Here is a 13655-nt window from a genome sequence, read left to right on the forward strand (position 1 = left end):
AGCAGCCTGGGGCTTGGCGTGTGTGAATTCATTTCGTCCTTAAATCACTGAGGTGGAGGCTTTTGTTCCCATTTTCATTAGAGGAAACTGAGGCTCGGAGAATTTAAAAATTCTCTGCCAGCCCTTGGCAGAGCTGAGACACAGCCCCGGGCCTTCTTGCCTATGACGGTTCAGTGCTGCTGAGTCTAGGGTGAGGTTGGGAGGGGGTGATGGCTGTGGAGTGGCCGTTGGAGCTGTTCCGGGGCAGTGGGATTTGGCTGTGGGCCTCAGAAGAGCAGTCTTGGGTGGAATGGGGTGCCCCTGACCCCTCGTGGGAGCATGTGTGCCACAGAGACCGTGGGCGGGACTGAAGAGAAAATGAAGGAGCAGCCAGAGAGGTGGGGGCAGGAGGGAGAGGAGCTGGAGTGGGGCAGGGGAGACAGAATGAGCAAGACACACTGGCCAGAAAGTCCCTGCCCACTGAAGTCACCGTGCGGCGCCGTAGGGAAATCACAGTGTACCGTGTGTGCATGTGCGGCCGTGGTGGCATTGGAGACAGGTTGTGGGTAAACAGACGGGGCACCCACACGGTTCCTCATGGCCCAGCTCCTTCCAGCTCTGGGGCTCTCGCAAGCCTTCGTGGCCAGGCCTGACAGTGAGTGACCTCTGAGGCCATGACACAGATCTGAGTGCCCTGGGTGTGGAGTTAGCACCTGCCCCCTTCCTCTGCTCTTGAGGCTGAAGGTCCTGTTCAGGCTGTGTCCCAAATTGTCCATCCTGTTGTCTGTCCCCGTTGCTCTCAGAGCAATCCTGGAGCTAAAGCAGGTATTTTAACATCCATTTTACTTGTGGGGAAATAGATTCGGGAAGCTGGTTCAGGCCTAAGGAAATAGGAGAGCCTGGAGGCTGTGTAGACTCCTGCCTCCCCCAGTTCAAGGCCCAGTGTTGGTACCTACTGGGGGAGCATTGTCTAGGGGAGCAGGGAATGAGAGGAGCCTGGCCAGCACCCCGGAGCCAGAGCTGGAGAGCAGTGTCCTGTCACCCTGGTGTGCTTGTGGGTTGAGGAATTATACCATGCCCGGCTGCGGAGACGAGCGTTTGCGCACAGGGTTTTTGCAGGGAGGTTTATAACCAGGAGGTCATGCTTTGGAAGGACTGAGTGCTGGAGGCACTGCTTCCAGGTGACAGTGCCTCCAGGTGACAGCTCCCCTGGCTGTGGCATAGCCCAGTCCCTCTATCGGGTGGGGGCAGGGACTGTGAGGCTGGGGCCAGGGTCTCCACCCCTCACCTGGTCACAGCAGCGGTCCATCCACAGCTCACACTGCTGCCTGGGGCAGGGATGGGTGTCAGCAGCCTGCCCAGGACTGCTCAGCTGGTGAGGGCTGGCACTGGGCTCGAACCCAGGCTGGGGAGGTCAGAGCGCACAGAGGAGAGGCTTGGATCTCAGCCCTGGCCCTGGGTGTCAGAAGGAGGGGTGTCTGCAAATTGGAAGTGAGAATCAGTGAGTGGGGGCTTCACTCTTCAGGGCTCTGACAGCGGGAATCCTCCCAGATGGGTGGAGAAAAAGGCTGTGGCCCTCCGAGTTCTTCAGGTGATTTGGGGGCTGTCAGGAGTTTGGGGGGCTGTCCCTAGCCCTCCTCCTCTCCAGGCTTCTGGGTTGAAACTTGTGTGTTTGTGACTTGAATTCAGGGGAGTGGGTCCTGCATTGAAAAGGACATGTGTGTCACTCATGCGGCCTCCTGGGGGCTGGTGGTGGCCCAAGGATGTCTTCATTCCTCAGCAAACACAGAGGGCTGCAGGCTTCCCAGGGATCAGGCACTGCCCCAGCGGGGTGCTGGAGATGCAGCTACGGGTGGGACCTCGTGGAACTCGTGCTGAGGGAAGACAGTCCATAGAAACAGAGGGGAGTGCAAAGCAGGAGTCCAGCAGGGCGGGGCGGGAGGCTTGGAGGGACAGGCCCCGTCAGGCAGTGTTCAGGGAAGGCCTGCCCGCCGAGGCAGTGTTGCCGGAGAACCCTGGGTAGGGAGACGTGTCCTGGCCTTTGGTCCTCCCAGACGACGTGGGCAGCGCAGAGGCACCAGGTTCTCTTGAGGAAAACTGCACCTGTCCCTGTCCTCTCCCATCTCTCTGCCACCCGTGCCCGCTTGTCCTTCTCTCCACCCGACATTCAGTTCCCACAGGAACCGCATTTGAGCCCAGGAACAAGCTTGGGATGTTGGGGGCATTGAGCTCCTGGGCTCAAACCTCTGTCCTCTGATGCACGCTTTGGTGTCTCCTGCTGAGCGGCCACTGCAACTCACCCTGCCCACCTCGGCTCTGCTGCCCAGGCTGGTGGCTGGTCTCCGCTTCTGTCCCCACAGCCAGGCACATGTGCCGGGTTGAGAAGCTTTGTTCTTCTAGTGGGGGCGCAGTGGCTGGCCTGGCCGCCCTTCACCCCTGAGTCACGCCATCTGTTCCTGGATGGGGAGTGGGGTCCAGGAGGACTGGGATCTCCACCAACTCCCCCGGCAGCCGGCTGTGCCCAGCTCCTGAGCCAGGTTCTGCAGACCCTGGAAGCCACCTTAAGGGATGGCTAAGAAGCTCTGGGCTTCCCCTTTCTCCGGAGAGGAGGTGCTTTTGACCTAACTGACCGATGACAGGGAGGACCGGGGAGCTGGCACTATGGAAAGTGGGGTAGGCCGAGGGTGTGGCAGGAACGGGTTCGTCCAGCAGGACACGCTGTGTCCCAGGAAGCGCTGGGTCATCAGGGAGCACGAAGGAAGCAGTGTCAGAGGAGAGTCCCCCAGGGCAAGTGTGGGGTTCCCTGCAGGCATCCGGCAGTGGTGAGCTCTGGAAAGAGTGGCCGGTCTGTCCCAGCATAGCTGCTGGCCACAGGCCCACCCTTGCCCGAGGGCGCTAGAGCCACAGCCTGGGGCTTTGCTGCAGCCCAGCCCTCACAGTATGGGGATGCTGCAGTGTGGGAGCAGGCCCAGGGGCCACGTTCCTGCCCGCCTACCCCAGCGCTGTCGCTGAAGGCCGTGGCACCCAGATCAGCCAGGAGGGGCATGGAGCACACACAGCGCCCAGTGGAGGCTGGAGGCCTAGTAACTCCAAGCCAGGAGGGCCCAGGGCCTCCTGGGGAAGCTGAGCCCTTGGAGCCAGCCCCACCCAGGAGACCCCATGCCCTGGGCGGCTTCCTGGAGTGGCGTCCTCCGCCCTCTGCTCTCCTGACGTCACGGGTCCTGCCCCGGTGCCCACCTGCACACTGAGGGCACGGGCTTGTCTGTTGCTCCTATAGAAACCTGTGGGCTCTGGGGCCAGGGCTACCATGAGCCAGGCTGCCCCACCCTCTGATTCCTGGTCTGGGTAGTCCTGGAAGCCCCCAGAGGCCACATTCCCCAGGGAGACCTGTGCGTCCCCGTGGCCATTGATGGTGTCACATCCTTGGCCTGAGCAGGGTTTGTTGGCGTCACATGCCGAATGAGTCTTCTAATGTCTCTCCCTCTCTGCATGTCTGCTCTCACACCTGTGCAGGCATGACGAGTGTTCTGATGTCAGCCATTGGACTCCCCGTGTGTCTTAGCCGCACACCCCAGCCCACCAGCCCTCCCGCCTCCCGTCTGGCTTCCAAAAGTCACGGCTCAGTTAAGAGATTGAGGAAAATGTCCGTGAAAGGTAATTCTTGTTCCCAAAAACTCTCTGGCCTTTGCTAAGCCTCCTTCCAGCCTCGCTGCCTCTGACTGTTCTGCACAGACCCTCTTCCTTCTCTCTGCTCCCTGAATCCCGGGGGAAGGGGCTCAGTGGCCCTTCTCCCTGCCCCCGCTGGGCAGCAGAGGCGGCCCCTGGAAGCTGACTTTCCACCGCAGCCCCAGAGTTCAGCTCCTCTCCTCCAGTCACAGCTGGCATGAGGGGGCTTGTTCTTGAGGACTTTGTGATTTTTGTAAGCAACAAGTTGTGGGTGAGAGGTGGCGCCCGGCTCAGGATGCGGGGACAACCGTCCCTTCCGCCGGGGCCAGCACGTGTCTCGGGAAAGGCCCCCAGACAGCGGCCCAGGTCTGCTGCCCAGGTCTGCTGCCCTGACCCCCAGCCCTGTGTGACTGCCACGTGGGCTGCTTGAGAGGGGTCCCTCGGTGACCCCTGCCCTGCTCGTTGCACGGCCACAGAAGAAGCGGCTTTAGGACCACAGCAGGTCCAGGGAGTTACAGCAAGACCTGCTCGGAGCAGCCTGTGATGGTCAAGTTCTGAACCTTTCCCAAGTGGGTGCTGGCCCTGCTTCCACCCCTGGGCTGTGGAAGTGTGGACTGTGGCCAGTCCAGATGCTCTGGAGTGGGCGTGGTGGCGGGCAGGGAGGGTGGCCGTGGCCCTGCTGGCCCTCAGTGTCTGTGTCATCTCAGCAGGTCCTCTCGGAGCCTCCGCTTAGCAGAGGGGCTTGGCGAGGTCTAGGAAATACTCGCAGCGCCTGGCATGCGGCAAGGGTGGCTTCCGATCGTGTCCGACCTCCAGCCCACAGGCGAGGAGGTGGGCTCAGGGAGGGGTGGGCCTCGAGCTCCTGCCCCTAGCCCAGGGCTCTGCACGCCCTGCCCTTCCCCTGCCCTGGGGGAGGAGCCAGACTCGTTGGCAGCCCGGGCTGGCAACCTTCTGTGGCACTCGGGTTTACCTGGGAAGGACACGCTCTTGGTGGGTCACCTGGCTGGCCCCTTCTGAGACACGTGGCTAATGGAAAGCTCCCTTCTGTTCTGAAAAGCTGCAAGGGCCGGGGTGGGTGGGATGCTGTGCCCGGCCTCACCAGGGCTGGGCAGAGGCGAGGCCCAGGCTCACCCGGAGATGGCTCTGGAGTTGGCAGGCTTTTCCAAAGGAAAAGGCCCCCCTCAGCCTGAGTAGGGCATTCCAGCCACACGGAGGGTGACCCTGAGCTGGGGGCCATCGTTCTGGTCTGGCGTTCTCGCCACCGTGACAGGATTTGGGTTCGGGCAGTCTGTATGGGTGTGTGGAGATGTGGGGGTGTGTGAGGTGTGTGGAGGTGTGTGTGTGAGGTGTGTGGAGGTGTGGGGTGTGTGGGGTGTGTGGAGGTATGGGGTGTATGGAGGTGGGTGTGTGGGGTGTATGGAGGTGTGAGTTGTGTGGAGGGGTGAGGTGTGTAGGGTGTGTAGAAGTGTGTGGGGTGTGTGAGGTGGGGCTGTGTGAGGTGGGGTGTGAGGTGTGTGGAGGTGTGGGGTGTGTGGAGCTGTGTGGAGGTGTGGGGTGTGTGGAGGTGTGGGGTGTGTGGAGGTGTGGGGTGTGTACAGGTGTGGGGTATGTGGAGATGTTGGGGTGGGCAGGTGTGTGGAAGTGTGCAGGTGTGTGGGTATGTGCAAGTGTGGGGTGTGTGGTATGTGGTGTCTGCAGGTGTGGGTATGTGGAGGTGTGGGGTGTGTGTAGGTGTGTGATATGAGGAGTGGTGTGTGGAGGTGTGGGGTATGTGGAGATGGTGTGTGGAGGTGTGTGGTGTATGCAGGTGTGGGGGTGTGGAGGTGTGGGGTGTGTGGAGTGTGGGGTGTGTGGAGTTGTGAGGGGTGTGGGTGGAGTTGGTGTGTGGTGTGGGATGTGTGGAGGTGGGTATGTGAGGTGTGTGGGATATGGAGGTGTGGGGTATGTGGGGGTGTGTGGAGGTGGGGGTGTGGGTGGAGTTGGGTGTGTGGGGGGTGTGGGTGTGGATTGGGGTGTGTGGTGTGTGTAGGTGTGTGTGTAGGTGTGGTGTCTAGGTGTGGGGGGTGTGGGTGGAGTTGGGTGTGTGTGTGGGGGTGTGTGTGTGTGGATTGGGGTGTGTGGTGTGTGTGTAGGTGTGGTGTCTGTAGGAGTGGGGGGTGTGGGTGGAGTTGGGTGTGTGTGGGGGGTGTGGGTGTGGATTGGGGTGTGTGGTGTGTGTGTAGGTGTGGTGTCTAGGTGTGGGGGGTGTGGGTGGAGTTGGGTGTGTGTGTGGGGGGTGTGGGTGTGGATTGGGGTGTGGTGTGTGTGTGTAGGTGTGGTGTCTAGGTGTGGGGGGTGTGGGTGGAGTTAGGTGGAGGTGTGGGGGGTGTGGGTGTGGATTGGGGTGTGTGGTGTGTGTGTAGGTGTGGTGTCTGTAGGTGTGGGGGGTGTGGGTGGAGGTGTGGGGTGTGTGGATGGGGGTTGGGGGCTGTGGTCTTGCCAGCAGTTTCCCTCCAGGTCACAGCAGCCATGCCATCACAGCAATTCCAGCTTGGTTACATATTCGTCTTTCCCGTTTGAGATCAGGGAACCGAGGCTCAGAGGTGGCATGATTCGTTCACAGCAAGAGAACTAGAATTAAACAAACCGTGCCGACTCCAGCCTCCGCCCCACCATGCCACCTCCCTGCCAAACTGTCCCCTCCCTGGCCCTTTTTGGTGTAAAGGGAGTTCAGCAGGTGCAGTTGTGAGCCCTCAGGCTTAGAATTCTCTGCAGCCCCTGAAGGCCATGAGCTTGGATTCAAACCAGAGCCCCTTCTGGTCCTGGAGTCTGGGACGACCGCAGCCCCACCATGACCTTGGGGTGGAGCCCCTGTCAGGAGCGCCTCCACGGGTGGCACTGGGCTCCCCGTCCCTCTTTCACCCCCGCACGGGCTTGGCTGCTGGCTTCTGTGGTTCTGCTACTCCCACTACCTAGAGAACGCCCCGGGCCGCGCCGATCCTCACCAGCTCGGGGAGCCTCTTGTCCATAGGAGAGGCTTTACTGGATGTGGGGTTCGGTGTTTATGGAGATGCAGCCCTTCTCCCTCCAGCTTCGTGCACGTGTGCACAGACAGCGAGTGAGGCCGTCAGGGTGGGCTCCTGCCACGTCTTGGCCCCTCCCCAGAGTCGCTGGACTTAGGAGCTAGTCTGCACGTGACAGACCTTCCCAGTCAGTGGCAGGCGTTTCCCGGGACAGTGTCTGTGTGGCGGTCGGCGTGTGTGCAGCTGCCTGTACATGCTGGACCCCAGACTCCCTTGTCCCTGCGATGTTCATGTCAGGGTAATGCAAGTTGAATCAAATCGTGCTGCCACAACGCCCCCTGGAGTAGTTTGTGCCCGAAGCGGCTGACTCTTCCGCGCAGCCTCAGAAGCGCCGGGGTCGGTTTCCTCACTCAATGTGCGCGGGGATGCGGCTCCCAGGAGACTGTGCTGCTGTTTCTGCTCTTCTGTATTCTCCATGGCTCCTGGGGCTGAGCCGGGTCCCCGGACGGTGGGACTGGGGAAGGCTTTGCCTGACGGAGCTCGGGGCTCTGTGCCTGGCGCTGAGCTCTCCCGTCCCGCACACTGGCCTCCCTGTCTGGGCCCCTCTCGCATTTCCTCCTGGCAGCTTAGACCTCTCCCTTGCCTTCCTTGCCCTCTGGTCTCCTCTCCAGCCTGTGCTCCTCAGGACGCTGCTTATGTACTTCTCTCTTCTAGGAGCGACCCCGAAGCCAGAGCCAGAGCCAGAGCAGGTCATAAAAAACTACACGGAAGAGCTGAAAGTGCCCCCAGATGAGGTTTGTGTCTTGGGACCTTGGCTGCCTTTGGTTCTGTTTGGAAACAACTCCACATGGAAAGGACATCCGCCCCATCTTGCTTGAAGGGTGCTTCCCAGGTGCCTCTGGGTGCCAGGGCCTTGCTCCAGCCCCTTTGGTTTCATCTCCCAGCCTCCCGAGACCCACATCGTTATGGTCTGAGCTTTGCACTTAAGGAGCTGTGGTCCTGAGCAAAGCCCCTCCTCTCCCGGCCCTGGCCTCTCCATAGCCTGATGGCCATCCTGGGAGCAGGAATTCCAGAGACAAGGGATGGGCCAGCCTGCCCCACTCTCCACCTTGCGGATGCTGGTGTAGAAGTGAGGTGGCCTCGTCCAGGTGGCTGTCCTGCCCCCCGGCTATTGGGAGAGCTGGTCAAGGTTCTTATAATTTTTTTATTCTTAAAGATGGGTGCACACTGTCGCCCAGGCTCAGTGCAGTGGCGTGATCACAGCTCACTGCAGCCCTGTCCTCCTGACCTCCTGTAATGAACAGGACCAATCAGACTCCTGTTGCGCTTCCATAGAACCTGAACCTCTGCTGAGCCACGTTTTGGGGGCTGCAGCACCACTTTCCCCTGATTTTAGCTGGGAGCCCTGGAGATACTGTTGGGGGAGGGGGTGGGTGAACGACCGGGAATACCAGTACCCAGAGATCTTCAGATACTTGGGGGTGGGTGGAAGGCCAGGAGCCCCAGTACCCAGGGACTCTTCACTTGTCTCTTTCTCCAGTCTGTTGAGTCCATGAGAAAAATCTGGTAAGTAAAGGTTTGGAAAGGAGCCTGAACGTCCTCCTCATGTGTCCCACCCCTTCCACAAGCCCTTGCCACATTCCCGCCTGCCCAGCGCTCAGCTCTGTCTCGGCCCTGGTGTCCATCTGGTGTGACTGGGCCGTTTCACCCCAGGCTCCTCCTCTCCAAGCTGCCATCTGCACAGCCAGCACGCAGCTTGGATCATGGGAGCACTCCCTGCCTGGAACCCCCAGCAGGACCCCCAACTCACACACAGCCCCAAGCCCCTGAGTGTGGCAGCCAGACCCCCGAGGGCGCGCCTCTCCCTGATCCTGTCTCATCTCCTGCTCCCAGCCCACCCCCTGCCAGCTTTAGTGCCCATGCACTGGCTCCTCGTTCAGAACGTCCTCCTCCCTCTTCCGGGTGCCCGCTCTGTGCTTGTCCATCTGGCAATTCCTGTCTCCCTTGTAAGACCCCACTCCGAGGGCCTCCCCCAGGATCTTGCCCTGTCCGTCCTCCCCATTTGGTGGCTTCTGCTGTCATGTCGGGCCTGTGCTGCTGGTAAGCCCTTCAAGGGCACAGGTCCTGGTGACTCACCTGTGTCTCCAGCCTGTGGAATGCACTTTTTTTTTTTTTCTGAGACGGAGTCTAGCTCTGTCGCCCAGGCTGGAGTGCAGTGGCACAATCTCAGCTCTGCAACCTCTGCCCCCTGAGTTCAAGTGATTCTCTTGCCTCAGCCTCCCGAGTAGCTGGGATTATAGGCGCCTGCCAACACGCCCAGCTAATTTTTGTATTCTTAGTAGAGATGGGGTTTTCCCGTGTTGGCCAGGCTGGCCTCAAATTCCTGACCTCAAGTGATCGGCCTCCCAGAGTGCTGGGATTACAGGCCTGAGCCACTGCGCCTGGCCTCGGAATTGACTTTGACTGCACTTCCAGCATTTCAGCACATGAAAGCCTCTTTTTCCAAGACTGGCCCACGTCAGCCCAGCCCACTGTTGGCAAGCATGACCCGTGTTTGGTCTCCTCCAGGACTGCATCGAGAAGCTGTCCGCAGCGTCTGGATACAGCGATGTGACTGACAGCAAGGCAATCGGGCCCCTGGCTGTGGGCCGCCTCACCAAGTGCAGCCACGCCTTCCACCTGCTGTGCCTCCTGGCCATGTACTGCAACGGCAATAAGGTGCCCCCACTGGCCCGGGGCGGAGGCGGGTGGCCCGCCCCCACAGTCCTGAGCTGTCCCCTGCAGGGGCGGGAGGGTTCCGGGGGTGGCTGTAGGAATGGGCCTCTGCAAAAGATGGTGCTGGGCGTGGGGCCAGCTTGAAGACCTTTCTAAAGGCCTGGCCGGCTCTCCTAGGCCTGCCCTACTCTTCTAGGTCTGCCCCACACTTTAGAAAGGAGGACCAGGGCGGCTGGTTCCCTCCACCCCTCCAGCCAGGCCTGAGAAGATTCTGGGCTTCTCTGAGCCTCAGGGCACCGCCTCCCCCTCAGCCACTTGTAAGCACCGCAGACACTGTCTCCCTTCTTCCTTACAGCATCCCTGTGCAGTCAGCACAGTGCTCATGAGGGAGAGGCTCAGAGCAGGGGCTGTGCCCACGGTCACCCCACTGGGAGGTGGGAGCCAGGCCTTGAGGCAGGGCTGATCCTGGGCCCCACGGTAGCCTACACATGAAGAGCCGCGCCCAGACCGACCCCCAGCTGCTCTCCCTGCATCGGCCTTCAGGCGGGATGGGCAGAGTTTAGAGGCTTAGAGAACCGAGTCATGTGGCGCATCGGAGTCTGGCTCGGCCTTCCCTAGTGTCTGCCGTCCTGGGCAGCCAGGGCCCAGCTCCGCAGATCAGACGCTGCAAGGCTGTCTATCTGACTGCAAATGCGATTCACCCGTGGAGATTTCTGCTCAGGATCCGAGTTTTCCCACTCGCCACCTGTCTCCTGATAGCATGTCCCTTAACGAAAATGGCATGAGTTGCTGGTGCAAAACAAAGCTTTCCAGGGAAGCTGTTGGAAGCCAGTTTCCGGGCAGGAGGCTGCCAGCAACTCCCTGGGATGGTGGCCAGCCCATTCCCGGGGCCCTTTACCATCTGACGGTGGAGGTGACGGTCTTGGGTGTTCTCAGACTGCCAGCTCAGTGGGTTGCGTCTGCCTCTCTCAGGATGGAAGTCTGCAGTGTCCCTCCTGCAAAACCATCTATGGAGAGAAGACGGGGACCCAGCCCCAGGGAAAGATGGAGGTATTACGGTTCCAGATGTCGCTCCCCGGCCACGAGGACTGCGGGACCATCCTCATAGTTTACAGCATTCCCCATGGCATCCAGGTGAGGGGCCTTCTTGAGTCCCCCACTCCTGGCCACTCCTCTTCCCACCCCACCCACGTCCCAGCAGTCTGCCCCTGGATCAAGGCTGAGGATGCCCATGTGGCCAAGCTCAGGCCCCCAGGTCCCCTAAGGCCAGGGCCATGGAGGGCCGGGAATGGGGAGGCAGTGCCGGGGCTTAGGGCAAGCTCTTAGGGCTGTGGCAGCAAAAGGCTGGCCCTCCACTCTTTCCTGAACCAAGGAAGCCTTCCTAGAGGAGGAGCCATCTTAGCTGGACTTGTTCTGGGCAGAAGGGCAGGCAGTTCAGTGGGAGGAACCCTGCGGAGGGGCTGGAGAAGCGGGGCCACAGCAGGGTGTGCGTCGAGGAACCTTGGGTTGGGAGTGGCAGGGCCAGGCGTGTGGGTGTCAGGAGCCCAGGCACAAGGCCCCAGAGTCCCAGAGGAGACTCAGACGGGCCCTAGCCCTTTCGGTCTCCTGTCTTGAGCCAAGGTGGATCGTAGGGCCTGGGGCAGGGTGGGCAGATAACAGGGGGCAGCAGGCAGCGGGCACTGGCTGCCAGCCAAGGTCCACCTGTGGTGGATGGAGGCATCTTTTTGTCTTGTTGAACCATGAGCCTTTCCCCTGGTTTCCCTCCACTTCTCCACAGCTCAGAGGGAAATTCAGGAACATTTGGGGTTGGCATCTCGGAGCGGGGGAGGAGCTGGAGCTGTGCAGGGGCCTGTCCCTGTGCGGGCTCTCGGAGCACCCTATCCTGGTGTCTGTTCCTACCGCAGGACCCTGAGCACCCCAATCCCGGAAAGCCGTTCACTGCCAGAGGGTTTCCCCGCCAGTGCTACCTTCCAGACAACGCCCAGGGCCGCAAGGTGAGTGTCACCATGCGCCCCGGGGGTGGACGGGGCCCTGACCAGGCGGCAGGAGGCCAGGCGCCACACTGGACTCTGCTTCTGCAGCGGAGGACAGAGGCTGAGGCCGGGCCGAGTGTCTGCTGCTCTTTTCTGGGGACCTGCTGTAGGTACAGGGAGGGCAGCCTGGACCTCACATAGCCTTGAGGGAGGAGGAGAGGCCATCACCTTCCAGCACCCTGCCGGGTGGGGTCAGGAGCTCCTGAGAGTCAGAGTGTGACAGGCAGGGACGGGAGTTGTGTTAGACCAGGTGACCACGGAAGGCTGGAGCAGTGGTGTCTGCACTGAGACATGAATAGGGACTTTGTGGCTGCAGCCAGACCCAAGGGGCTGGGGGCCCTGCTGGAGTGATTGGACCCTGGGCGCCCGCCCCCCTCCGATTGGGAGAGGCAGCCCCAGGGACCCCCACGCCCGTCTCCGTGGCTCACCTTTTGTCCCCCGTGGCCACAGAGCTGGTGCCCTACACACCACAGATAACAGCTTGGGACCTGGAAGGGAAGGTCACAGCCACCACCTTCTCCCTGGAGCAGCCGCGCTGTGTCTTCGATGGGCTTGCCAGCGCCAGTGATACCGTCTGGCTCGTGGTGGCCTTCAGCAATGGTGCGGGGACTGCTGTGGGGCCTGGGTGAGGGTGACGGCTGAGGAGAGTGGTGGGCCCTAGGAGCCCCTCACCAGCAAGCGCCTTCAATGATTGAGCCCCTGTGGGGGCCTTTGGGAGAGTAGGTGTGGATGAATTGGGCTTTATCTAAAGGGATAATATGTGTATTGAAAAATACACACGTAGTGAACACCAAATCCCGGGAGTAGTGCAAGTGGTGGGTTTGTCAGCTGTCAAGGGCTCTGCAACCCTTTCTCTGAATCCAAGTAGTTCTTCCTTTGGACAGGGAACCGAGGCTGCGACCTGGGAGGATGTGGCCTCCTGTGGGGCAGGGCTGGTGCACTGCGATGGGGTTGGGGCTGGGGCTGGGCAGGTTGGGACTGCCCGCTGCTCCCCACTCCTGGCTCTGGGTGGGGACAAAAGGCCAGAGGGAAGCTCCCCTTCAGGGGTAACAAAGTCGACTGGGTCTGGACTATCTCTGGGGGCCCTGAGGGAGGAGGTGGCATGGGGGGTCAGGGCTGGAGACTGGGCGAACACAGAACCCCCACTCATAAGGACAAAGCTGCTTTCTCCCCTCCCACCTCCATCTGTTCTCTCATCCTGCAGCCTCCAGGGGCTTCCAGAACCCGGAGACACTGGCTGACATTCCGGCCTCCCCACAGCTGCTGACCGATGGCCACTACATGACGCTGCCCCTGTCTCTGGACCAGCTGCCCTGTGACGACCCCATGGCGGGCGCGGAGGCGCCCCCGTGCTGCGGGTGGGCCATGACCACGGCTGCCACCAGCAGCCCTTCTGCAACGCGCCCCTCCCTGGCCCTGGACCCTATCGGTGGGTGGTCCCCACCGGAGCCCTGGGACTGCGGCTGTGCTTGGGGCGGTGGCATTGCTGGGACCAGGGATGCTCTCTCTAGCATTTTTCCAGGGAGGAGTCCCCCGGCCCCGGTCCTCCCCTTTGCAAGCCCGGGCTCCTTCCACTGTAGAGTCAGCAACAGTGCTCACCCCCGCTGGGGCCGGGCAAGGCCCAGGAGGAGCGGGTGGGCACCTTGGGGAGGTGGGATCTTAGTCAAGGTGGGAGGGGGCAGCTTCCCCAAAGTCTAGGCCCCTGTCCCCCACCACGGGCAGATCTGGCAGGAAACTCGGGGGCCGAGTTCAGACCCAGTCTCGTCGGTATTAGGCAGGGAGCAGGAGAGGTGGCTCCCACCCGCTCTTACAGATGAGGAAACTGGGGCACAGGAGGTCAAGTGGCCTGCCAACATCGGGGTGGAGCCGGGATGGGGAAGCAGGCAGTGTGTCCAGGTCAGGACTGTCCGGACACAGGAGGAGGCGGGGTGACCTCAGGAAGACCAGGCCCAGGGGAAGCCGGGAAGGCAGGGCGTGGTGAGGCTGGAACAGCACCCCGCTCCGCCCAGCCCCCTTCTGCCCTCTCACCCACTCTCCAGGTCCACCCTCTGCCCTCCCCGCTGCATCACCCTGGCTCAGCCTTCCAGCTCCATGTCCCGCCCCATCCCCCGCAGCCACTCTTTTCAATGCCAACCTGCCAGGTCCTTCCCCGCTTCCCAGGCCTTACAGAGCTCCCAGCCCTGCAAAGACACAAACCAAGCCCCTCTGCGGGGCTCCTGGTGCCCTGCGTCCTCAGGCTGCTGGTGATTGAGCCCCCTGC

The 13655-nt window shown here is 61.5% G+C and overlaps 1 protein-coding gene across 9 annotated transcripts in view; it reads left to right on the top strand.

Moving 5' to 3' along the window:
* LOC107966625 (probable E3 ubiquitin-protein ligase DTX2) overlaps positions 1 to 13655 on the top strand; it is a 60701-nt gene that overhangs the window by 7747 nt on the left and 39299 nt on the right. For all 9 annotated transcript variants that reach the window (XM_063814449.1, XM_063814445.1, XM_063814444.1 and 6 more), the window contains exons 4-9: positions 3493 to 3633; positions 7362 to 7441; positions 9216 to 9365; positions 10335 to 10496; positions 11267 to 11356; positions 12656 to 12824. In XM_063814449.1, the coding sequence (XP_063670519.1) occupies positions 3493 to 3633; positions 7362 to 7441; positions 9216 to 9365; positions 10335 to 10496; positions 11267 to 11356; positions 12656 to 12824 (792 nt within the window). The remainder of the gene's footprint in view (positions 1 to 3492; positions 3634 to 7361; positions 7442 to 9215; positions 9366 to 10334; positions 10497 to 11266; positions 11357 to 12655; positions 12825 to 13655) is intronic.

Source organism: Pan troglodytes, chromosome 6 (genome assembly GCF_028858775.2).
Source record: "Pan troglodytes isolate AG18354 chromosome 6, NHGRI_mPanTro3-v2.0_pri, whole genome shotgun sequence".
Lineage (NCBI taxonomy): Eukaryota > Metazoa > Chordata > Mammalia > Primates > Hominidae > Pan > Pan troglodytes.